Source organism: Procambarus clarkii, chromosome 58, assembly GCF_040958095.1.
Source record: "Procambarus clarkii isolate CNS0578487 chromosome 58, FALCON_Pclarkii_2.0, whole genome shotgun sequence".
Lineage (NCBI taxonomy): Eukaryota > Metazoa > Arthropoda > Malacostraca > Decapoda > Cambaridae > Procambarus > Procambarus clarkii.
The window spans coordinates 8,504,770-8,532,106 of record NC_091207.1 but is presented as its reverse complement, the minus strand read 5'-3'; the positions used below and the strand labels follow the sequence as shown (position 1 = coordinate 8,532,106).

The 27,337-nt window shown below is 45.4% G+C and overlaps 1 protein-coding gene across 3 annotated transcripts in view; it reads left to right on the top strand.

The window, feature by feature from the left end:
* The window catches only part of Galphai (G protein alpha i subunit), a 264,680-nt gene that overhangs the window by 219,806 nt on the left and 17,537 nt on the right, over positions 1-27,337 (top strand). For all 3 annotated transcript variants that reach the window (XM_069306519.1, XM_069306518.1, XM_069306517.1), the window contains 4 exons: positions 25-143; positions 2,362-2,529; positions 9,168-9,262; positions 23,527-23,715. In XM_069306519.1, coding sequence (XP_069162620.1) covers positions 25-143; positions 2,362-2,529; positions 9,168-9,262; positions 23,527-23,715 — 571 coding nt within the window. The remainder of the gene's footprint in view (positions 1-24; positions 144-2,361; positions 2,530-9,167; positions 9,263-23,526; positions 23,716-27,337) is intronic.

Sequence of the window (27,337 nt, the reverse complement as noted above, 5' to 3'; positions counted from 1 at the left end):
TTTTTAAACTCTTCATGTTTTCAGGATGATGCCCGGCACTTTTTCACATTAGCAAGTGCAGCAGATGAAGGTGAATTGACTCCTGAATTAGCAAACATAATGAAGCGATTGTGGAATGAGAGCGGTGTCCAGCACTGTTTTAGGTATGTGAACACAGTCGACTGTGAGTGACTTAAATAGAGTACAGTCCCTGGTAACCCACCCAGCAATATTTTTAGCAGCCTTCAGGTAAGGGGCCACTGTCACATCAGCCACGGTTCACTGTCACATCAGCCACGGTTCACTGTCACATCAGCCACGGTTCACTGTCACCTCAGCCACGGTTCACTGTCACATCAGCCACGGTTCACTGTCACATCAGCCACGGTTCACTGTAACATCAGCCACGGTTCACTGTCACATCAGCCACGGTTCACTGTAACATCAGCCACGGTTCACTGTCACATCAGCCACGGTTCACTGTCACATCAGCCACGGTTCACTGTCACATCAGCCACAGTTCAGTCACCTATGACACACTATTCAATGTGCAAGTGTATACTGTTGCCTGAAATTGAATTAATATTACCTCATGCTCCTGTATTGATGTTGTACATGTTCAAGATTTCTCTTATGGAAATCTTTACCTGGGAAATGGGGTCTCAGATGATAAATTCCAGGAGGGGAAGCATATGGAAACTGCACATTATTAGATTAACATTTTCAAATACATTATAATTGATATGTCTTGGTAGGGTTACTTCTTGTGGATGCTGATCAAAGTTATATCCTTTCAGACCCAATCTAGATTTTGTGTGAAATTTAGATTTTTGTTAATTAATATGCCATTTTTTGCCATTACAAAATTTTTTAGGTTTTTCTTATAATAAGTAATAAGTACATATAAGTTGACATAATGGCATTGCAGGTCTGGAATCAGGATGATAAACTGATAATTGTAAATGCCTACAGCCCACCAGCAAGCAACACATGGACAAAGGAGGAACTGCCCGAAATTTAATCCATTACCAGAGATGGTTCGTAAGCCGAAAATTCGTAAACCGGAGCGAATTTTCCCATAAGAAATAATGTAAATTTGAATTAAGCCGTTTGACACTCCCAAAAATATTAACTTTAAAGTAAATTATATACCTAATTCACCTAAATCTTTAGTGCTAAAGTATGTACAAGTTATTGCTTACCTTTATTGATGACTTGTTGGCGTATGGAAGACGGTGAGGAGGTGGGGGGGGGGGGGGAGGAGAGGTATTAGTGTTTGGAAGGGGAGTCCCCTTCCATTATAACATCAGGCAGTGATGACTTCTTTGAGTACTCTCTCTTCTATGTATTGCCTGCATACCACTAGGACCTGCTTGTGGCTCACTGCTTGCTTGTCTTACTAAGAATCTGTCTAAAGACACTTGTTTTTCCCCCACATTTTAACACTTGTCTGTAGTAAGACATCACATTGTTGTTTAAAAGGTCAATGCAATGGCCTGCTACAGCTTTATCTGGGTGAGTTTTTTCAACAAAACTTTGCAGTTCTTCCCATACTTCACACATTTTCTTAATGAGGAAGGGACACCTACTGCCTCTACTCAGAACTATTTTCTTAGGTTCAACCTTACCACTGACTTTCCTCGGACCCATGGCGAGATATGTAATAATTACTTTTATGTTCAAATACTGAAAAGTAAAAAAAAACACATTCTTTACAAAGAATTCAGGTGCGATTGTCATTAGGTGGGGAGGCACTGGTAAACTGAGGCGCGATCGCTGTGCCACCACGCGCTAGGTCGGCCATACGTGTTTCAACAAACTACGTTACCCGAGGCAAAGTTCGTAACCCGATTCGGATTTTACGAAGAAATTGGGCTCTTAATCCGAAAAGTTCGTAAAAATGGGCATTCTTAGGCCGAGGTGTCACTGTATTATGTCTTGGGAACACTTATAGTCTGGTTTTGAGTTAGAGATCTGCTAGTAAGAGCCAGTCTTTTTCTTAATACATTTTTATAAAATATGAATACTTATAAAAAATTTATTTATTGATAATTCCTCCCATCTTGGAATGTAAGTGCAAAAGGGTCAAGTTTCTTTTGAGAAGTAACAGGACTAGATAATGGTCCAGGACGGACCGAAACATCGCCACTTCTCCATCTTCTGAGTTGTAGTTTGGTCGTCATGTTACTTTTGACCGCACGTATTCACAAATTGTTATATTCGCACCTAACATTTCTTAAAAAAAATATCTCTTAAGCTTTACCAACTCTTGTAGCTGGAGATCATTCCGTCAAGAAAGAGATGGAATGATAGCACGTTATTATTTTGACTAGATCAGGTACATGGATTTTATAACTAAGAATATTTGTCTGGTATCTACAGCCGGTCGAGGGAGTATCAGCTAAATGATTCCGCTGCCTATTACCTAAATGCCCTGGACCGGATTGCTCGGCCTGGCTATGTTCCCACACAGCAAGATGTCCTCCGCACCAGAGTTAAAACAACAGGCATTGTGGAGACAAAATTTTCTTTCAAGAACCTAAACTTCAAGTAAGTGTGATCTTTGATAATATATATTGACACTTTCACTTCTGCGAATTTGTATTTTCAACCATATAAACCAGATTCCCATTTTCACTAGGAAGATGTTATTAAGCTGTGTATCTACCTTGTCTTTTTTTTTTTATTCCTTAGTTTTCTTTACTTGTCTCTTGCCTTTTTCATTAATATTTTTGTCAGTTTTAAGAGCAATGTTTATTTACAGTATTTGAACACTTGTTGCCCAAGATATTTGGTATAGGCCTCTGTTTAATGTAATATGATGAAGGATTTCCATTGAGTTTATGAAAAGTGTTTGCAAGTACAGTAATATACTGCATTGATGTTTTCTAGTTTCAGTAGTATTATAAGGAAATAGGAACACAAAATTGTGTATATATATATATTATCAATAGTTGTGAAAGTAATGAATTCCAATTGAGCAGCATACTAAGTGGATTGTCTTTTTCCACTAGCATCTTAATGTTCCCTTGACATTTAGATTTTTTTTTTTTTTTTTTTTTTTTTTTTTTTTTTTTTTTTTTTTTTTTTTTTTTTTTTTTTTTTTTTTGAGATATATAGAAGAGTTGTTACATTCTTGTACAGCCACTAGTACGCCAGTATTTGTATTAAGCCATTCTTCATTTCTGTTTTATTTTTAACCTTGTGTGATGACAAGTGGTGGAGCTACCAAGATAAATCTGCAGGGGTCTGTTTTAACAAGTAACGTACAAGTGTTCACGTTTGACCCTTCCATTATCTTTGTGGGTCATTTTTATTGAAGTACATTTTCAGTTATTATTACAACTAGCTTGGTATGCTTTTTGTTGCTTGATGAATTATTTCTTGACAAGTAGGCTAATTTCTAATGAATAAGTCTTTGGTTGTACTTTAATGATGAATTAAGATACGTACTGCTCATGTATAGCGTGCGTTGTGCGCTCGTCTTTATCTAGTAGCTGGCTAATATGTCATCCATTGATAATATGTCAATTTTTATATTAAAGTTCTTTTTTACTTTGTGGAGTATAGCTAGAACTATACAAGTTAGTGAAGAATAATATGTAAACAAGATTTCTATAGTTTTATAGAAAATTTTAGTCATTGTATATATTTGAATCTGTGCATGTGCTTGGGTATCACAGATCAATGCTTCTGCTGTACTCCATAATTACTACTTAGTAATATTTTACTAGAAGAAATATGTAAACTAGAGCTTTGGTAAAGTAACTTATTAATGGGTTATAACCTAAATGATATTAATAATGGAGTGATTGAGAATGATTGCAGCAGAAGCCGAGACAAATGATACTAGAAGTAGCGAAGATGTATGCTCTCGAGCTGTACAAGCTGTATATGTATTGTTGACCAAACCACACACTAGAAAGTGAAGGGACGACGACATTTCTGTCCATCCTGGACCACTCTCATTCCAGACAAATTGCCTGGTAAGCAAGTCAATTGTGAGAATGGTCCAGGATAGACCGAAACGTCGTCGTCCCTTCACTTTCTAGTGTGTGTGGTTTGGTCAACATATTTCAGCCACGTTATTGTGACTCCTCATCTGCATACGTACAGTATTGGTATATACACACATTCACATATAATAATAATAATAATAATAATAATTTTTATTTAGGCAAAGGTACATACATAAAGAGATTTTACAAAGTTTGTTGGCTTTATAGATAAGAGCTAGTACATACAATGCCTAAAGCCACTATTACGCAAAGCGTTTCGGACATGTTTCTGCCGTACCGCATAAACGGCAATGTTGTGTCATTTGGTCGTACTCTGCCACTAGAAACATAATAAACAGTATTTAATTTTGTCTAGCTTGGTCTGTTGTAGTAGATATTTTAAAAGATAGACAGTAGAGTTATGGGGGGCTGAGAGACGTGCTTTGAGTTACTGGTGATTGGTGTGTTTTGGCCAGGCTTGTAGCAAGCCTGCACTGGTGTGGCTTGGGTCTGGCCTCACCCCCTGCAGGAGCACACTGTAGGGTGTGGCAGGCATCTGGCCTCACCCTCAGGCAGGAGCACACTGTAGGGTGTGGTAGGCATCTGGCCTCACCCCCTGGCAGGAGCACACTGTAGGGTGTGGCAGGCATCTGGCCTCAGTAGGGTGTGGCAAACATCTGGCCTCACCCCCAGGCAGGAGCACACTGTAGGGTGTGGCAGGCATCTGGCCTCACCCTCAGGCAGGAGCACACTGTAGGGTGTGGCAGGCATCTGGCCTCACCCTCAGGCAGGAGCACACTGTTGGGTTGAGACAAACAAAGGTTGAGAGGCGGGACCAAAGAGCCAGAGCTCAACCCCCGCAAACACAACTAGGTGAGTACTGTAGGGTGTGGCAGGCATCTGGCCTCACCCCCTGGCAGGAGCACACTGTAGGGTGTGGCAGGCATCTGGCCTCACCCCCAGGCAGAAGCACACTGTAGGGTGTGGCAGGCATCTGGCCTCACCCTCAGGCAGGAGCACACTGTAGGGTGTGGCAGGCATCTGGCCTCACCCCCTGGCAGGATCACACTGTAGGGTGTTTCAAGCATCTGGCCTCACCCTCACGCAGGAGCACACTGTAGGGTGTGGCATGCATCTGGCCTCACCCTCAGGCAGAAGCACACTGTAGGGTGTGGCAGGCATCTGGCCTCACCCTCAGGCAGAAGCACACTGTAGGGTGTGGGTAGCCAGGTCCTGCAGTGCCTGAGCATCAATGAACCTGGTGGAGGCAAGCGGCCAGGATGAGTCACAGTGTCACGATCTATGGTGTGCCACGCGCGGTGAGGAGCAGTGGCCCTGGCACAGAGACCACGTCATTTAAAGTCTAGTATTTAAAGTCTAGTAAAGTCTTTGTATTGTACATCAATTTGCGCAATGAGGCAGCGCAAACCATCAATGAAGGTGCTTGAAGTAGTGCACCTTACCCCTGTACCACAACGTGTTTGAGGTGTTTGGCTGGTAGCATTCTGATCGCTGGTTCTAGTTTGTTGCTCCAATTGATTTTCCCGTTGATATTAACCATGTTACGGTGATATCTTTCTGTAAACATGGTCTTCTCTTAAGCTTTTGATAAAGTATTGCATGGAAGACTGGAGAGGAAATGACATTCACATGGAATAAATAGTATAATACTAGAATGGATAAAACAGTGGTTTAAACAAAGGAAACAAAGGGTCGTCGTAAATGGACGTAAATCAATTGGGAAAAAATGTAGTGAGTGGAGTACCACAAGGTTCCATCTTGGTGCTAACTCTTTTTGGTTAAAATATCAATGAGAAAATCATTGAGAAATCACCAGTGAGAAGGTCGGCCCATTCGTCAAATCCTGGTGGTGGCACCAGTTGGGACCTCCAGACGTTAGAGTTCCAGGTTACCTTGAGGTGTTACCGTGAGGTGTTTTCGGGGCTTAGCCTCCCCTTGGCCCGGTCCTCGACTAGGCCTCCTGGTCGATTAGCTTTTAGCCTGGCTCGATCTGGCCAGGTTGATTACCTTTTGTCCTATCGTGACAGAGTGGGTTAAGGCGATCATCTGGAAATCATCAGAATGCTGGTTGAATTCATCTCATTGACTCAGAGGAGTTTCTCATTGATATATCATGCCATTGTGATTACTTTGTTATAAATATCATTGTAATAGTTGAGAATATTAGAAACCACATGATCCCATTTATAGATGACACGGTAAAGGGATGACACGGACACGATTCAAGGTAAAGTGGGTAGGGAAAAGGATATTGAGGCCTTGCAAAGAGATCTACATGAACTCCGCAAATGGTTAAATGACTGGCAAATGTTTTTCAATACGGAAATGTGCAACACCTTGCATGCGGGCATAACAATGCTCATCATGTCTATCATGTCAGCAACACTGCCATACAGCAGAATGATGAAGTAAAGGACCTGGGAGTGGTTATCTTGAGATGATTTCAGGGCTTAGTGTTCCCTTGGCTTGGTCCTCAACCTGGCCTCCTTTTTGTTACACACCCCCAGGAAGCAGCCCATTGCAGTTGTCTAACTCCCAGGTTCCTATTTACTGTTAGGTGAACAGTGATATCAGGGTGAAAGAAACTCTGCCCATTTCTTTACGCCTCTGCCATGGATCAAACCCGGAACCTTACGACTATGAATCCCGAGCACTTTCCACTCAGCCGTCAGGCCCCTGTAGTGTTGATCCACTAGTCATTAAAAATTGCAATGGGAGTTTCAGTAAAAATAGCCAATCAAACCGTAGGTATTAGTCAATTGAACCTTCAGTTTCAAGGAAAAGAAAGTGGTCATTTAACTGCACAGATCTCTGGGGTGCCCCCATATGAACTACACTCTCCAAGCATGGAAACCCCCATCTTCAAAAGAACATACCTGCTTTAGAGAAAGTATAATGCAGAGTGACAAAAATAATTCCAAAACTAAGTCAACTTTCATACCAGGAACTGTTGAGGGCCACAGGACTAACACTGCAAACCAGACATGACAGGGTTGATCTCATCGAGACATTTTAAATGCTGAAGAAGTTTGAGGATATTAATCCAGACCACTTCCTCAAAAGGTCAGATGTAATACATAGGGGCAACAGGTTCAAGCTCAACAAGCCACAATGTAGGACAGAAAACAGTAGATGATGATAGTGGATTACAAAAGATCCCTGCAGCTTCCGTCAGTAACCATGGTGATATCTGGGTGCTGACCTTTGCTATATTCAGTTCCTCCAGGTGTCATTTTACCTCTTCTACTTTAACTTGACTTGTGTCTAGTGTTGTTTCTGGCTATCTGTTGTCACCAGTCTGGTTCCAGTGTGCAGACTACCTGGAATGTCTTGAGTTCTTCTCACACTTCTTTATCACTTTTCAAGAGTATTTATCCCTGTCCCTGCAATCTAATCCAATGGTCTCGTGCCATTCTTTTCCTCTGTACACGTATATGGCTGTGCAACAGCTTAGGCTGGCTCTTTGCTTTTGTTGCAATGGCATATAGTCTAGCCAGTCTGTGGTCTACCCTTGATCCCATGATTGCGAGTTTGCAGCTTAGACAGTGGTCTTTTCCAACATGCCATGTGCTGATATTCAGGCTCAGGGGTGTTTTGAAGGTCTAACACAGTCCTGGTGGCTCATTACTTGGTCTCTGTTCCTGCTCCTCGTTAAGCTTGTGTTTTTCCTGGTTCAAGTTTTCCCGTCCTAGGTTCTCATCTTTTGAGTGTTTAGTCTTCTCTCCTCCTCCTTCTCCTCCTCCTCCTCCTCCTCCTCCTCCTCCTCTTCCTCCTCCTCCTCCTCCTCCTCCTCCTCCTCCCCCTCCTCCTCCTCCTCCTCCTCCTCCCCCTCCCCCTCCTCCTCCCCCCCCCCTCCTCCTCCTCCCCCTCCTCCTCCTCCTCGGTGTAATAAACATGGTAAGTTCCTCTTTTCTTTATGCTCTGTGGTTAGCTAGCTTCTGAGAGTCATGGTTCAGCTCCCCCTCCAGGAAACCCAGCATTGAATGTAACAGAATGCTTCATTCTGGCTGGCCCTTGGTTGCTCCCTGGTAACCCCCCCCCCCCCTCCCCAACCTTCTGTTGGTGGGGTTTTTCAGCTCCAGACTGAGCTCTGTTGATGTGGGGAGCTGGAGCTCCTGATGGTACTGCCTGTGGTGTCTAACTATATAACTAATGAGTTCAACCTAACTGCTGAGTGGATTGTTTGCAGTCATCTGCCTTGTTTCTTTTCTTTTTGTGAACATGCAGTTGTCTGTTTTACTTCACGTAATTCCTGGATGTTTTCTCGTTGATGGCAATCGGAAGAATCCTCTGCGCCTTGCATCTCTGTGAGGGGGGCCAGGTTCTGGCTCTGGTCTACAGTATGCATTATGGACTCCTAGGGCTGATGTGGCTCGTATGGAGCTACCTCATCAGCAAGCTCTCTTTAGTGAGCCGCTGAGGCCCAGTTAAAGAGGGCCTCAGTCGAGAAGGAAAAAAGTGTGCTGTCAGAACTACAGTCGGCACTGGAATTTTTCTGCTCAGATAGCTGGTGAATGAGGTGACTGGCTGTAGGGACGCTGTGTAGTCAGAGCTGCCACCTAATTGAAGTCGGGTGTATCACGGCTGAGGTGTTTATCCCGAGGCAATGATTATTTAGCATGTTGTCCTTGTGTTATTAATTTCCTTTGAACAGTTTCTTGTTTGATGCACTATACTTTGTTTTGTCTTGGGTTTGACCTGCTCTTTGATCCCCATGCTCCTCGTTGAATGCCATGCCAGGCTCGGGGAGTAAAAGGACTCCTGGAACCATCTCCAGTTATGATCCCTTTGCCTTGTAGGAAAAGCCAGATTTGTGTCCTGGCACCTGGTATACAGTGGTGAGTTTTGATGCCTGGTGCTGCACCTCCCTGAAGCTTGGCAGATCCAGTACTATAACTACAGGGGAGCTACTGTGTGTCACAACCAAAAATGGACATTCATTGCATGCAACACTACTTTTTCGTACTGAAAATATATTTTAATGGTTAATCAAAGAGTTACACTATTAGTGGTAGCGAGGTATGATCCGGATAATATTAGTCTTATTGTATCATAATATCGGTTGCACAGTTTTTGTTAACTGGGCTTTTATGCACACACAGGTACATGATTATTTGACCTTTTGAAGCTAATCTCATCATTCAAGTAATGCATTTTTGTTGTTTTCAGGCTGTTTGATGTAGGCGGTCAGAGATCCGAGAGAAAAAAGTGGATCCACTGCTTTGAGGGAGTGACGGCCATCATCTTTGTTGTTGCTTTATCAGGTTTGTTATTATTATTTATTACTTGTTTTGCTGTTTCATTATAAGTTTAGTTATAATTTGTATGTAAGTATATCAGCCTCTGTATTTGCATTAAAAAGTCAAATCTTTTGAAATTGTAGAGTATATTATAATAGTAAATTCACAGGATATAATTTAAAAGTTGTGATAATGTGGTTGGTGTGAGGGAGGCAGAAGGCAAGTGTTGGCACATGTTGATCATGGCTGCTGCAGCATCTCTTCCCTGCAGCTTTACTTATTACATAATGCAAATTTCCTAGTTTTTCTATGGGAAGCCCCGTTGGCTCCCTGGACTTATTGGACTGATATTAGCTAATATTAGTACGGGACTTCAGTCATACGGAGTTGTCATGGCTACCTGAGACCACTAGCCAGAACATGGTCCCCTCAGAGAAGCGAATTTAGCAGCCGTGTTTCTTTCGCGTTGACTTCGGTGGCATTGCTTGACACTTTCGTTTCTCCGGCGGGTGACCCGCAGCATACCTCACGGTAGGCCGAGAGGTGCGCACCAGCTCTCCACCATGCAAAAAACCATGTTGAATGTAATGAAACGCTATTTTCTGAGTGAGCCCCTACGGCTCCCTGGAGCTTATCGGGCTAATGTATGTTATATTAGACCGGGACATTAGCTATGGAGTTCAGACCTACCAGGGACCAGCGCCAGAACCTGGCCCCTTCAGAGAGGTTGCAGGGAAGCAGTGGCCCTGGAAAAGCCCCCTGTGGTTGGGGTTTTTCCTTATCTGCCATTGATCGGGGTTAGACACCCAGAAAGGTAGGCATAACAAAACAAACCCCACATGGTAAGAAACTAACAACAAAAACCAAACAGAGAGGTAGAGCTCTCTACAATCACAAGCAAACAAGCAAATGTAACACATTATTGTTGCGCCGCTCGTCTGCGCAGCCCCCCCTCCCACTGAGAGGGGTAGGGGAGGGGAGGGGCACGGAGCTCACCGTGCCGGCTGCATAGCACTCCAGTTCGTAAGCTAAGCTTCAACAAACGAAAAAACCGCCAACCGGTGAAAGGGAGGGTTGCCAGGGAGCCTCCGGGGCTCACCCAGAAAATGGCGTTTCATTACGTTCAACGCTGGTTTTCTGTGGGGGAGCCCCTACGGCTCCCTGGAGCTTCATATCCAAAGAGAAGGAAAAGAAAGGGCTAACCCGGGAGACGGCCGCCATAAACTCCGCAACGCGAAGTCGAGACAACAGGCAGGCAGCAACCTGCGACCCAAAGCAACACCAGAACATCCAGGAGCAGACATGCTCACAAAATAACGGGTGGCCAGGAACCTTTACGACCTCCAAATCCCTGCACCCGAAATGAGCCCAAGACACGTTACCAAACACTGCAGCGAAAGCTGCAAACGTCCGAACGGCACGGACACGAGGATAGACCGCAGGCTGACTGGACTTAACCCAGCGGTCAACCTCGGAGACCCAAGCCCTGGAACGGGGAATGCGGGAAACTGGATCAACCCTAAGCACATCCCCAGCCACGGTACGCAGGTAACGGCGAAGAGCCGCAACCGGACACAACACATGATGCACCCATGATGTACAGGAATCGTAGCAGACGTGTGGAAACAGGCTAACATAGTTCCAATCTACAAAAGTGGCAGCAGGGAAGACCCCCTCAATTATAAACCTGTATCATTGACAAGTGTAATAGTGAAAGTATTGGAAAAACCAATCAAAACTAAATGGGGAGAACACCTGGAGAGAAATGATATAATATCAGACAGACAGTGTGGTTTTCGATCTGGAAGATCCTGTGTATCGAATTTACTCAGTTTCTATGATCGAGTCACAGAGATATTACAGGAAAGAGATGGTTGGGTTGGCTGCATCTATCTGGACCTAAAAAAGGCTTTCGACAGAGTTCCACATAAGAGGTTGTTCTGGAAACTGGAAAATATTGGAGGGGTGACAGGTAAGCTTTTAACACTTTCGCGCTCTCGGCGCTAAAAAAAAATCAATACCCTAGATGCTTTCGGCACTTCGCGCGCCTACGCGTAAGACCGAAAAAGTGTACACTCTTTTGACTGTCCTGACAATAATTGAAGGCGCACGTATTTAAATTTGGTATCACTGTGTTCGCAATGAAATTGTCTATAAGAGCATACCTATAAAATGCCGCCCAAGCATAAGGAGTATCAACACCAAATAAAAAACTATGCAGATCACTCGCCGAGAGCGCCAAACAGCAACAAAATGTTTCCACTCTCTTAATGGTTGCGAAGCCTACAGTTGTCCTACATCGGTAATTTTGGTATCATTGGAATCGCAATAAAATTCTCTACACGGACATATGCATATGAATGTTTAATATTGGTAATTGCCCACCCGCAAGAGTGTGTGAAGTGGAGAGTAGTTAGCCGCGAGCACACTGGCGAAAACACAGGGGGGAAATCATGCTTGGAAAGTTTATACATTTATACGTTTCCTGACCCTACTTTTCTATGTACGTATTTCTTTTTTATACCAATGTGTTCGCAATAAAATTTTCTATAAGATGAAATGTATAACATTTGTACAAAGCATGTGTAAGAGAAGCGCCAAATATAGAACCACGTCGCTCAGTATGCGTTCGCGGCAGAAACGAACGCATTGTTTTCGTTCGTTTGATGTTTGTCATGTTTATACTTGTTGAAACATTTTATAATTTGTATGACAGTGATCGCAGTAAAATTCCCTACACAGACATATACATAACACATACAAATATTTCCCACGTGTTGGATATATCAACGGCTAAAGGGAACCCACTGCCACACGACCGCCACACCCAGAGCCACACCCGCCACACCTCCAAACATACTTTGTGTTTTTTTTTTTTTTACTCATAGAAGTTTATGTGATATAATAATCATTCTGGTACCAAAAAATTCGCAAATAAATTCTCTACAAAACGTATATAATATAACTTCTTATAGATGATAAAAAATTCAAAATAGGTGTACTTACCCTGTCTATGTTGATTGAAGATCAACAGTTGAGCATTTTTTCTTCACTCCACCATCTTCAGGCTTCTGATCCTGAAGTTGCTCATCTGATGTTTCTTAGGTGGAGTGAAGCTGTTGCCGGTGGTTATTTTTTCTCCACCCAAAATATCTTTTTTCGGTGGTACCTTGTGTAGCAAGGCGCAGCGCACAGTGCCACATCACAAGTTTTACATCCATATATCACGTCCCTCCTTTTGCCAGACTTGTAACAAACACGGCATCTTTTTTTTTTAGCCAAGTGCACGAGTTCATGCGTCAACTTGTAGTTGAGACGTTGTTCTGAATCTATAATTCTTGTATTTTTTGGATTCACTGGAAGAATATTGTCTTCTACAGGAACCACCAAACTTGTAGTAGAATCTTCTATGAAATCAGAAACATCAAGTGGTTCTATGTCCTCAATGTCCATTTCAGAATTTGTGGTTGATGAGTGGGCTTTAGGTGTTGAGGTGAACAGAGGACGCCTCGCACCAGATGGCCCGGGTGTTGAAACTGCCGCGTCAGCAGGAGGAGCTGCGCTGGCATCTATGTCGGGAACATGTGGTATACTTGTTGTTGTTGGCCATTCCTTGCTGTTCCACGCCAATAAGGCTTTTATTCCTACTGCGTGAAACTCTAATAGTGTTAGTTTTTTTGTATCTGTTGAGTAGTGGTTATACAATGCGTATGCATTGTGCATGGCCATTTGCAGAAAATAGAAAGTGATCTTCTTGGTCCATTTGTGGGTTTTTCTTGCAAACTCATAATATTTGACCATTTGATCAAAATGATCAACACCTTTCATGAACTTATTGTAATCCACTATGGCCTTGGGTTTGTTCATTTTCACAATTTCTACTCCAGTTCTCCCGTCACCTTTACGAACGCGTTTCCTGCGCTGTGCTTGAGTAGTGTCGGCATTGTGGATATTGGTGATGACAGAGACGGGGCGCTTGTCCTTCCAAACTATAACAAAGGTGTTATCCTTATGCATGTATACGGTCGTGTCAGTTGCCATTTTACCCTTTAGAACTTGTTGCAGATCCTTGGGGGCGCCACGTTGGAGTCTAAGTGTGCCACATGTGTAAACACCAACTTCACGTAATTGTTCTGTTAGGCTTACCGAGTTATAGTAGTTATCCATATACAAATGATAACCCTTGTTGACTAGGGGCGCCATCAACCCCATCACGGTTTCCACTGTCGTTTTTCCAATTCCACAATACACATCAAATTTATATATGTAGCCTGATTTCCCTTCGGCCAACATAAAATTTTACACCATATTTATCAGGCTTGTTGGGATTGTAGACCTTGAAAGAGAGGCGGCCTCGCCAAGCCATTGTACCCTCATCGAGACTCAATTCTTTTTTGGGGATATATACAGATTCAAATTTTTCTGAAAAATAGTCCATTAGTGGTCTAACTTTTATCAATCGGTCACTATTATTCACTGGAACGCCTTTTTTGTTATACATGTGGAAGAACTTAGAAATGTGTTGGAACCGAGCAGACGACATAAAAAGTTGAAGAATCGACAATGCCACATCTGATTCGTCTGCCAGTACATCCTCATTGTAGGCATCTTCACTATGCCCATCAGTATGCACAGGGCCAAATATCGGGCTATTTCTTTCACCGACACTGGTTTCCACGTTTTTCTTGCTGACTCAGCCATGAGATGTATGACGTGTGTGGCATGAAAATTTGTTTCATACGCTAAGTATTCAACCACTGCTCTAGTGAAAAATAATTGTAAAAACTGCAATGGAGTAGCAGGTAGTGGAATTGTTAGGCCAGGGGTTGCAGTAAAGTCATCAACGATGGGAGGAGTATTGCTACGATTCCACTCATCACCCAGCCTAGCCCTCTTTGGTACCGGACACGTGCGGTTACCGCGTGGCGGGGCTGGGGCTTCTTCATCACTCTCATCCTCACTCTCACTCGAAATATCTTCATCACTTGAGGAAACCTCATAAAGAACATCATTTTCCGGTTCGTCAGCCTCCAAATCATCATCAGAAGACCCTGAAAAGGCTTCAACAACGTCGGGAATCTTGGATGGAGTGAGATTGACCCCACGATACAGATCGAAAATCCTGGCGATCTCTTCTGCATTCCTAGATTTCCTACCTTTGTTTTGTGTTCCACTGCTTGTTCCTGGTGCAGCATCCATGTTGAAGGTATTGAATGGGTTTTAGGTACACGAGAACGGAAACGGAACGGAAATAAATGCGTAAAACGGGTCACGTTTGCCGCGAGAGGGGAGCGCAGTGTGGGCACTTGGCGTGTCAACAAAACAATGGGCCGACCACGTGACCGGGTAGGCCGAGATGCCATGTGTTCGGTGAGGGAGAACGGGAATTTCATGGAGAACAATCTGAGAGTATCCCCATCCATTTCGGTTAAAAAATGGAATTTATAGAAATATTTTTTCGATTGACGAGAAAAGTAGGCAGTTATGCGGAATCGTAAGAAAAACCAGTGACGAGTTATCTCTAATCGAAAGCGCGAAAGTGTTAATATGGATGAAAAATTTTCTGACTGATAGAAAAATAAGGGCAGTAATCAGAGGCAATGTATTGGACTGGAGAAATGACACAAGTGGAGTACCACAGGGCTCAGTTCTTGCACCAGTGATATTTATTGTGTACATAAATGATCTACCAGTTGGTATACCGAATTATATGAACATGTTTGCTGATGATGCTAAGATAATAGGAAGGATAAGAAACTTAGATGATTGTCATGCCCTTCAAGATGACCTGGTCAAAATAAGTATATGGAGCACCACTTGGCAAATGGAATTTAATGTTAATAAATGCTATGTTATGGAATGTGGAATAGGAGAACATAGACCCCCCACACTACCTATATATTATGTGAGAAATCTTTAAAGAATTCTGATAAAGAAAGAGATCTAGGGGTGGTTCTAGATAGAAAACTATCACCTGAGGACCACATAAAGAATATTGTGCGAGGAGCCTATGCCACGCTTTCTAACTTCAGAATTGCTTTTAAATGCATGGATGGCGATATACTAAAGAAATTGTTCACGACTTTTGTTAGGCCAAAGCTAGAATATGCAGCGGTTGTGTGGTGCCCATATCTTAAGAAGCACATCAACAAACTGGAAAAGGTGCAAAGACATGCTACTAAGTGGCTCCCAGAACTGAAGGGCAAGAGCTACGAGGAGAGGTTAGAGGCATTAAATATGCCAAAACTAGAAGACAGAAGAAAAAGAGGTGATATGATCACTACATACAAAATAGTAACAGGAATTGATAAAATCGATAGGGAAGATTTCCTGAGACCTGGAACTTTAAGAACAAGAGGTCATAGATTTAAACTAGCTAAACACAGATGCCAAAGAAATATAAGAAAATTCACTTTCGCAAACAGAGTGGTAGACGGTTGGAACAAGTTAGGTGAGAAGGTGGTGGAGGCCAAGACCGTCAGTAGTTTCAAAGCGTTATATGACAAAGAGTGCTGGGAAGACGGGACACCACGAGCGTAGCTCTCATCCTGTAACTACACTTAGGTAATTACCCCCGACCGAATCAACCAAGCATCAATAACCCATGGACCTCTCCGGAAAACAGCCATCTCAGCCTTCGCCAGAAAAGACGGAGAAGTCTGCCAACATACAAACCTACCATCAGAACCAAAAGAGTAGATACCCCTGTGCCGGAGGAGAACCGGAAGCTCCCCGACCCGACCCCCAGAGGAATAACGCAAATAAATATAGTATCTTTGAAAAACAATCTTGAACCGAAGGGGCTACCACAAACCGAGGAGAAGAAAGATAAGAGAGCACCCTGACCAAGGACCAGGACGACTCAGGCGGCGCTTGAGCAGGCCGAAGGTGAAACAAAGCACGAGAAAGCATATAGAACGGGGCGGATGTGACGTCCACCCCGAACGTAAGCTGGAGTGGCTCCGCCAGCGTTGCACGAGACGAGGCGACAATAAGAAGCATCAATAACAGTCCGGAAAACCAAGAAAGGACGAGACAACCCTGATGTGAACGAAGACAACCTATGAAGAGCAAGAAAATTATGAATAGAAACACCAGGAAATGTCATACTATCGCCGAGACGAAGCTCACAGGTGGGACACCATCAGCGAAGCCACCTGATCACCATACAAGTGATACACCCGCGTCAAAAGACCAGACTCGAAGAGCCGAGGAGAAGGCTGAACCAGCCACATACTGGACCGGTCCGACCTGCCGAAAGAGGCGGAGCCGTGGGAAATGCCCTGGGTTCAGACACCGAGCAAGCAGCATCTGAAAATAAGCTGTGCCGGCCACCTAGGGGCCACGAGGGCTACACTTCTTGCAAAGGACTTCAAACCGAGCCAGAACCCAAAGCAACAGCTGGACCAGGGGAAGAGGTACAGGTAACTCCACCTCGACCAGTCCTGCCGAAAGGCATCCACTGCGAAACCCTCGCAGGCGGGGAAGGGCGACACACAGAATGGGAGACGCCGAGACCATGCCGACGCAAAGACGTCCATGTTTGTTAGTCCGTACGTCTGGCAGAGCCAACGAAAGTGGCGACGAGTGGCCAATCCGTGAACTGAGGCTGTCCGCCAGGACATATAACACTCCTCGGACAGGAAACGCACGGAGAGCCAAACCTCGAGAATCCAGCAGACGAGCCACTCGAAGGGACCAACCCCAAAGGGCAAGGACCGAAGACAAGCCCCGAGGTTCCGGCAATGAACCACCAGAGAACAGTCCGAATAGAGACAGATGGTAGAGCGAGTGACCCGAACCCTCCGAAGCGCAACCAGCCAGCCACGAACTCCCGTACCATGCTGTGAGCCCGACGAAAGGATGGACCCCCCACCGTCCCCATTGTTGTGAAACAACACCAACCTCTGCACCAAGTTAGGACCATCAGGAAAATATGGAAAAAAAATGCCCCAAGTTGGGACTGAAGACATTTTGAAACGTAAAACCCATGCGCCAAGTTGGGAGTCAGGAAAATGTGGAAAAACCCCTGTGCCAAGTCGGGACCGTTGAAAAAAGCAAAACGGTCTTGACTTGAGGCCATTTCCACTACCTAAAAACAAAAAAACACTGAAAACTCCTGCGACATGTACAATCACAGGGGCCTAACAGAGGGCCACTAAACACTACCAGTGTAACTATAACCACACTAGGCAGACCTCCACCAGGCAATGAAAATAAAAAGAAAAGAAAACCCCGCAAAAGTACACAGTCCCCAGAGGCAACAGGAACCGGTTGTCGCGTAGGTAGCAGGTCGTGCAACACCTTGACGCCCTAACCAGCATAATACCAGTCCGTACCCAAGGCCAAAGCAGGGCCCCAAGCCCCAGCCCCAGCTGGTCCCAAGGGCAAGGCAAATGCCGAGCAGCAAGAACCTCTACAGGAAAGGTTCCCGAACGCCCCAGAGAAGATAACCCTGTAACGCAGGGGCAGTACTCACAGGATGCTTAGGAAAGGAAACCCCTAAGCACATGGAACCCCGGTACTGATTAGGAACACCTGGCCACCACACAACACAAAAACACAGCAGTGAGCGCCACGAAGGCAATCACCGCCTAGGAAACTGAGGCCAGAGAAGCGTCTGTCCCGACTGACATTAGCTTATGAACTGGAGTGCTATGCAACTGGCACGATGAGGTCCGCCCCCCCCCCCCTCCCCCATCCACCCTCTCGGGGTGGGGAGGGCTGCACGGACGAGCGGCGCGGCAGTAGTATGTTACATTTGCTTGTTTCCTTGGGATTGTAGGGAGTTCTACCTCTGTTAGGTTTATGTTGTTAGTTTCTTACCATGTTGGGTTGGTTTTGTTATGTCTACCTTTCTGGGTGCCTAACCCTGGTTGATGGCAGATAAGAAAAACGGTCTAAGGGAGCTCTTTAAGGGCTAAGGGCTCTTTAAGGGAGCCGGTCGGCCGAGCGGACAGCACGCTGGACTTGTGATCCTGTGGTCCTGGGTTCGATCCCAGGCACCAGCGAGAAACAATGGGCAGAGTTTCTTTCACCCTATCTATGCCCCTGTTACCTAGCAGTAAAATAGTTACCTGGGTGTTAGTCAGCTGTCACGGGCTGCTTCCTGGGGGTGGAGGCCTGGTCAAGGACCGGGCTGCGGGGACACTAAAAAACCCCGAAATCATCTCAAGATAACCTCAAGAAAACCCCCCCAATCACAGGGGGGTTTTCCAGGGCCATTGCTCCCTGCATCCTCTGAAGGGGCCAGGTTTTGGTGCTGGTCCCTGGTAGGTCTGAACTCCATAGCTAATGTCCCGGTCTAATATAACATACATTAGCCCGATAAGCTCCAGGGAGCCGTAGGGGCTCCCCACAGAAATGTTTATACTCTCTCTCAGCTTTCTGACTTCAATTTTTGTGCTACGTCATTCAATTTGGTATCAAATTGTTTATAATAGAATGCTGTAAAGGGATCTTTGCATATAAGAACATACAAGCCTCACATATCTATGCTTTCGACGAAAACTCAATAACTTTTCCCTCATGTGTGTTTCTTCCAATACTTTCATCATGGATTGGCTCTGTTCTTGATCAGTATCCCTCTGGGAGTCAATTTGCAGTGTTTAGAAAGCCGACAAAAACAAATACCCGAGATATAATAAATGGAATGGGAAACTTCGATTCGAGGGGAGGACGTGGCTGTTATGAGCGAGGTCATGAGAACAGTGAGCCTCAAGCGTAGGTGGGTGCCCACACGGCTGGAGGAAAATTGCCATGTGGGGTATATAGATAATAGGCAGAAGTTGGCATGCATCTTAAAACATAACCCATAGTATTCGAAGAATAAATGGAATTTCTACAAATTTTAAAATTATTGACACATATTTGCATCATCAGGCATACTCTGCACATTATTTTGATTACGTGATGAAATATGGGGCATTGGGCATCGAAAGTGTTGAGGTGTTTGCACCTGTTCTCCGGGAGGCGCTGTTCTTGTTTTATGCCTCGTGTGTCGGCAGGCTGTCCTCGCACTCACTCTGTGGATTCTGCTTGGGCCCTGGCTCTTAGGTTTTCGTATGCTTGTCTCTCCCTTAGGCGGCGTGGTTCCAGCTGCAGTCTCGACGTCATCTGTTTCTGAGTGGGTCCCGAGTCATTCGGCAGTTAATCGAGCATCTGTACAGAAGTTTGAACTTCGCTGTGATTGTTTACCTACTGGGTCGGTTTTGTTGCGGCGTCTGTTCTGGTTCCTTCGGAGCCTTTCTTTCCTCCTCGATCGCTGAGTTCGTCCCCTGGGGCCTTGTGTCAGCTGCTATGTCGCCCGTTTCCTCTTCAGGCTTTTAGGGGTTCAATGCCCTGGCACCTTCTGTGGCCCTGCTTCATTGTGTTCATGAATGCCTCCTCTCTTGGCTGGGATTTTGTGACCAGTGCTCACCAGGCCGGCCAGGGGCGGTGTGCTCCGTTGTGCCGTCGGGCTCACAGTCGGTGCGGGAATTTGCGGCGGTGTGGCTTCCGCTGCATCGGATTTGGCTCGCTCAGGGCTCCATGATCCAGCTCCATTTGGACTGCGCTTCATAGGTTCATTGCCTGAACCATGGGGGATCTCTGAGGTCTGTGGCTCTTTAGGGCTGGTCGCTTTGAGTGGCTCGTCTGCCGAGTTCTCTGTGTTTAGCTCTGCGTGAATTTCATATCTGGGTTCTGTCCAATGGCCTGTCGCAGTTCATTCCCCTGTCGACGGAATGGACGGTCGACGCTGACTTATTCAGTTGGCCCTGCTGGACATACAGGCCCCCAGAGGTGGACCTCTTCACATCGGTGTGGTCGTGGCATCTCCTGGTGTATATGGCGTCATTCCCCAACTGCGAGGCCTTCGCTGTAAATGCTTTTTTGGCAGGACTAGTCGAGGTGGGGTTACCAGTTCCTCTTTCCCCCGGTTCAGCTGTTGTTTCAGTTCAGCTCTGGCTCATCTCGAGTCCTATCGGAGGGAGGGTTCTCCTGGCCCATAGTGGCTGGCCCAGCCTTGGTTTTAGGTACTGCTTGATTGGTGTCCGAACTCAGTGCATTTACTGTAGCTCCGCCTCTTTCAGCAGATCGGACCGGTGAGGTACCGTGTTGGTTTGGTCTACTGTTCCGTACTTTGTGTCTGGAGTTTCTGACACAGGGTTATCATCATCTGTATGGTGACCAGGTGGCTTCTCTCATGGTGTCCCACCTGCAGTCATGTTCTCAGTGACAGTATGAAGTTTCTTTGTGGTGTTTTTGCCATTTCCATTCCCTGCATAGGTTGTCTTTGGTCTCAGATCATTTTGTGTTGACTTTCTTTCTTAGCTCTTTCAAGACAGGCATCTTATGCCGAATACTGTCACCTTATATTGTGCGGCGCTGGCGGAGCCTCTCCAGCTTGCGTTCGGGGTGGATGTCACTTCAGCTTTGTTTCGTAAGCTTTCTCACGTCATTTTCCACCTCCGGCCTGCTCATGCGCTGCCTGAGCCGTCCTGGTCTTTGGACCAGTTACTCTCCTTTCTTCTCCTTGGTTTGTGGTGGCCCCTTTGGTCCAAGATTGTTTCCAGAAAGCTTTGTTCTTGTTGGCTTTGGCTTCTGGGGGTTGGGTCGGGGAGCTTCATGCTCTCCTCCGGCGCAGAGCCTTCTGCTCTTTTGGTCCAGGTGGACATTTTGTTTGTCTGCATCTGTCTCCTTCTTTTCTGGCGATGAACGAGACGGCGGGCTTCCAGAGGGGTCCCGTGGGTTATTGATGTTTGGTTGGTCAGGCTGGGGTGCATCATGTTTTATGTCCGGTTGCAGCTTTATGCGGTTATCTGCGCACCTCGACTTCTGTGGCTGGAGACGCGTTTTGGGTTGACCCGGTTTCTCTTGTTCCCTTTTCCAGGGCTTGGGTCTCTTTGGTCGTCCGCAGATTCATAAAGTCTAGCCAGCCTGCGGTCTACCCTCGCGCCCATGATATTCGTAAGTTGGCAGCTTTGGCTGCTGTGTTTGGCAATATATCTTGGGCGGTTATTCAGGCACGAGGATTTTGGAGTTCGAGCAGGGTCCTGGCTGCCTGATATCTAGTTAATCCTTGAGCTGCTAAGGGGTCCTGAGGAGATTTACACCCCTGTGCGCAAGAAAAAAAAAATATAAAAAATTATTTCGTCTTCTAAAAATGTTAATTTGTGTCCCCTGAACACGGAAAAAATAAAAAAAAAAATCGTAAGTGACATATTTTGGGCGCAATTGACCGAGGAAGTCTGGCAAAAAGTGGGCGTTGACAGAGCGGTCGTCAGACCCGGTCAGCGTCACCCGCGTTGACAGATGGGAGTTGCCACAAAGATATTATTACCTAATTGTTTCAATGTCTCCGATTGATTTTTTCTAAATTTTTTTGCAGTAATATTATTCAATAGTGTGTATTGTAATATATTTATATAATAAAAGTGGTTAATAATCGCTATACTCAAAAGTATGATGTGCATATTAGTGATTCAATTATTATGTTTATAAAACTATAAACAAATAGTTTTGCTGCTATTACACTCTATACACAGGTTATATATAAGTATTGGCATGTTTTGGTCACCATAACGAACCACTAAGTTGGTATTGAGAGTCGAAAAGCAACGAGGAGTTACCGCCACACACCAGCCAGCCACTCGCTGCCACTCCCTCAACACACGCACTAAACTTTCTCCCCCAACAATACCATTTGTGGTGTTATTACACTATATACAGACGTTATATATAAGTATGTATATATTTTGTTCACCACAACTGTACAGCTAAGCTGATATAGTTAGTTCAGGCACTAAGAGTCGTCGCTATACACAGATGGCGGCTGGCGGCTCCCTCACTCTTTCAAGGTCACACGCACTAAACTTTCTCCCCCAACAATACCTTTTGCAGTGTTATTACCCTATATACACATATTATATATAAATATCTACATGTTTTATGCACTGTAACTGTACACCTAAGCTTGTAGTGCGCCCAAAGAGCATAGTGGCCACCCTCTACACAGCTAGACAAATCGTGCAGACGACGTCACCTCCGTCACCCATATGGCTCCTCCCAGCATAATCCTTTTGCTGTTATTACACTAATGCACACATTATATATAAGTATCTACATTCGTGTTCACCATAGAGAACCACTGAGCGGGTATGGTGAATGCAAACAATAACAGGTGGCCACACAGTCAGTAAACGATGCTGTCTCCCTCCGTCTCTCAGCATCACTCCTCACACAGCGCTAATTATTACAACAATCCTGCTATTATCACAACCCTGGTTATTTATATCACAGTCATTGGTCATCTGTAATATTGTCATCGCTAAATAATAACAATTATATATTTATTTTGACATTTTTCGGCGATGCTGTGGTCACAAGCTGAACATCAATGCTGTTCGCTCATGCTGCGTGCGCCGGCCTTGGTTGCTCCAACAGTACTGTGCCTCTCACACCTGAGAATATTGCCCACGATTTTTTTTTAAAATGGCATCTGTTTACAAGAGCCCTGAGGAAGCTACTGTGAACCCCGTGTAGCCGCGGGCCATTTGAATCAGGCCTGGCACCCTATGGCGTATATATACGCCATGCGCACCATGGGACATGTTACTCAGGGTGTATATATACGCCATGCGCAGTTTAAGGGTTAAAGCCTGGTATTGAGGGAGTTTTGGGCATCACTTAACTCGACGACATTCGTAAACATAACTTTTCCAGTTTTGTTAATTGATTCTTCATTAATAAACAAACTGTTGCCAACTACGCCACAACATGGTCAAAAGAATGGCAACCTGGGGTACAACTGCACCCTCGAGAATTCTCGAGGTATGCAAGTAGTACGCAACTACTAAATAATGAAAGTGTAGTACAAGTAGTAACCCAGGTGGCAATTCTTTTGACCATGTCGTGGAGTAGTCATGTAGAGCATGCATTTTTTTAATACTCGGCGCATAGGATCAAATCCTCCTCACAACTCCTAAGGATTTTCTCAATAATAATAATAATAATAATAATTATTTATTATTATTATTATTATTATTATTATTATTATTATTATTATTATTATTTTTCATTCAATTGTAGAATGTCGTGACCACAATGAACACAAGAACCACCTGCTGTGTTTACTGTATATCAGGACACTCCAGATGCATGATAAACTTACCTGTATAAAATGGAAATCTGCTTACATAGAGGAGGTCCTGATACATGGATACATGAGGGCCCACTGTACTTCTGAATATTACGATTTTAAATACACAACATTTGTTCTTGTTTTACATTTTTATTAATTTTTTCAGGGTATGACTTGGTACTAGCAGAGGATGAAGAGATGAACAGGATGATTGAAAGTATGAAGCTCTTTGACTCCATTTGCAACAACAAATGGTTTGTGGAGACATCAATAATTCTCTTCCTAAACAAGAAAGATTTGTTTCAAGAAAAGATTACAAAATCGCCATTAACGATCTGTTTCCCAGAGTACCAAGGTACGTTGTTGTAAGGGTTTTTGAGAGTTTGGATGTTTACCAAAAAAATAGTGAGATATGGAACTGGTAGAGAGATAAGAGATGGGCCACACACCCACATCATGGGTGGATGGATGAAAAATCTAACATCTAACATGGATGAAAAATTTTCTGACATAGAAAAATGAGGGCTGTGATCAGAGGAAATGTATCGGACTGGAGAAATGTCACAAGTGGAGTACCACAGGGTTCAGTTCTTGCACCAGTGATGTTTATTGTCTACATAAATGATCTACCAGTTGGTATACAGAATTATATGAACATGTTTGCTGATGATGCTAAGATAATAGGAAGGATAAGAAACTTAGATGATTGTCATGCCCTTCAAGATGACCTGGACAAAATAAGTATATGGAGCACCACTTGGCAAATGGAATTTAATGTTAATAAATGCCATGTTTTGGAATGTGGAATAGGAGAACATAGACCCACACAACCTATATATTATGTGAGAAATTTTTAAAGAATTCTGATAAAGAAAGAGATCTAGGGGTGGTTCTAGATAAAAAACTATCACCTGAGGACCACATAAAGAATATTGTGCGAGGAGCCTATGCCACACTTTCTAACTTCAGAATTGCTTTTAAATACATGGATGGCGATATGCTAAAGAAATTGTTCACGACTTTTGTTAGGCCAAAGCTAGAATATGCAGCGGTTGTGTGGTGCCCATATCTTAAGAAGCACATCAACAAACTGGAAAAGGTGCAAAGACATGCTACTAAGTGGATCCCAGAACTGAAGGGCAAGAGCTACGAAGAGAGGTTAGAGGCATTAAATATGCCAAAACTGGAAGACAGAAGAAAAAGAGGTGATATGATCACTACATATAAAATAGTAACAGGAATTGATAAAATCGATAGGAAAGATTTCCTGAGACCTGGAACTTTAAGAACAAGAGGTCATAGATACAAACTAGCTAAACACAGATGCCGAAGAAATATTAGAAAATTCACTTTCGCAAACAGTGGTAGACAATTGGAACAAGTTAGGTGAGAAGGTGGTGGAGGCCAAGACCGTCAGTAGTTTCAAAGCGTTATATGACAGAGAGTGCTGGGAAGACAGGACACCACGAGCGTAGCTCTCATCCTGTAACTACACTTAGGTAATTACACCAGCCAGCAGCGATACATTTTGCCTGTCTGGTGTGTTTATTGAACTATTGGTACATCCCTTGGGTTGTACCTGTGCGTGGTGTTGGGTGGCTCCTCCTCCTTCAGGGGGTATGGGGCTGGCAGGGACAGGCCTCTTCTTCTGCGCTCTGTCAGGTCATCTCAGAATGGGTACTCTTGGGCGTGGTCGAAACGATGGCGTCCCTCAAAAGGGTTTCCCCGTCTGTTCCCAGTCCCATAACGGGATTGTGCGGTTCATTCTGGACTTGTCCTGTCTGAACCCCTGGGTCTAGTGCCCCTCTTTTTGGATGACTACTCTGTCCCAGATCCGGCTTCTGTTGGAGCCGGGCGCCTTGATGGTGTCTGTATCTCCAGGACGCGTATTGGCACATCCCGATTCATCCGGGGCTCAGGAATTGGCTCGGTTTTGTTATGAGGCGTCTCGGTTACGGCTTTCGTTGTCTCCCATTCGGGCACCTCGCGTGTTCACTCGCCTTACCCGGGTCCTGGTGGCCCGTCTGTGTCTCTTGGGTCTTCGGGTGCTGGCCTACCTTCACGACTGGGTGGTCTCGGCTCCCAGCCAGTTCGCGTGTCTGCTCGCCAGGGATCTGGTTCTTTCCCAGCTCTTCGGGTTCAAGTCCCTGGTGAACTGGTGGAAGTCCCATCTTGTTCCCTTTCAGGTTCAGATTTGGTTTGGTCTTGTGTGGGACTCTCAGACTGCTTCTTTGTCTCTCCCTCCGGAATCTCTGTTGTGGCTGCGCTCCCGCCTTCGCCTGTTTCTGGGGGGGCTCCTGGGTTACTTGGCAGCTGCTCAAGGGTTTGTTCAGGAGCTTGAATTTTAACATAATGGTCTACCCACCAGGTCGGATTTGGCTTCGCCAGCTGTTCTGGTTCCTTCGGGGACGTCCCTTCCGCCTCTCTCACGACCGCTGGGTTCGGTCTCCACGGGCCGTGCGTCGGCTGCCGAGTCGCTGGCTACGAGCCCTCGCTCGATGTGTTCACGGACGTGTCATCTCTTGGCTGGGGCTTTGTGACCAGTGCTCACCAGGCCGGCCAGGGGCAATGGGGTCCATCCTTCTGTCGGGCCAACAGCACGGTGCGGGAGTTTACGGCGGTATGGATGTCGCTTCGGAGGGTTTGGGTCATTCGTGGATGGACGATCAGGCTGCATTCGGACTGCTCCCTGGTGGTTCATTGCGTGAACCGAGGGAGTTCGATGCGCTCCTTGGCTCTTTGGGGCTGGTCGCTTTGGGTGACTCATCTGTCGAGTTCTTGGGGTTTGGCTCTCCTGGCGGTTCACGTTCGGGGGGGTGTCCAACTTCTTGGCGGATGGCCGGTCTCAATTCATTCCCCTGTCCATGGAATGGATAGTCGACACTGACTCATTCAGTTGGCTCTGCCGGATGTATGGGCTCCCGGAGGTGGACCTCTTCGCATCGACGTGGTCGAGGTGTCTCCCGGTATTTGTGGCGTCCTTCCCTGACTGCAAGGCCATCTGGGTCAATGCCTTTTGGCAGTACTTGGCGAGGTGGGGTTACCAGTACCCCTTTCCCTCGGTTCTGCTGTTGCCCCAGGTCCTGGCTCGCTTGGAGACTTACCAGGGGAGAGTAGTCCTCTTGGTCCCTCGGTGGCTGGCCCGGCCTTGGTTTCAGGCGCTGCTTGCTCGGTTTCCAAACCCAGGGGTTTTCCCGTGGCCCTGGCTTTTTCATCATATTGGTCCGGTCCATTACGTGGCCGGTTCGATCTTAGTCATCGCGTCTGATATTTTTGTCTCTGGTCTATCACCATCTGTATGATACTTAGGTGGCTTCGTTAATGATGTCCCACCTGCGTGCTTTGTCTCGGTGGCAGTATGAAGTTTCCTGGCAGTCCTTTCGTTTCTTTTTGTCTCTTCGCAGGGTTACTTCGCTTTCTGTTAAGGTTGTCCTTTCCTCTCTCTCTTGGCTGTTTCAGGACCGGCATCTTATGCCGAATACCGTCGCCTCATATTGTGGGGAGCCGCTGCAACTTGCTTTCGGCATCGATGTCACTTCTGTCACCGTTTCACAAGCTGTCTCAGGCATTATTTCACCTCCAGCCTGCTTATGCACGCTTGAGCTGTCCTAGTCATTGGACAGGGTGCTCTCTTATCCCTCTTCCCCTCGGTTTGTAGTGGCTCCTTCAGTTCTGGATTGTTTCTCCAAGGCTCTTTTCGTGTTGGCATTGACCTCTGGGGGTCGGGTTGAGGAGCTTCATGCTCTCCTCCTGCGCAGAGGTTTCTGCTTTTTTGGCTTGGGTGATAGGTTTGTTCGTTTGCAACCGTCTCCTTTTTTTCTGGCGAAGAATGAGATGGCTGCTTTCCGGAGGGGTCCTTGGGTTGTGTTTGCTTGGTTGGTAAGGCCGGGGGTGCATCATGTGTTGTGTCCGGTTGTGGCTCTCCGTCGTTATTTGCGCGCCACGGCTTGTGTGTCTGGAGATGCGCTTTGGGTTGA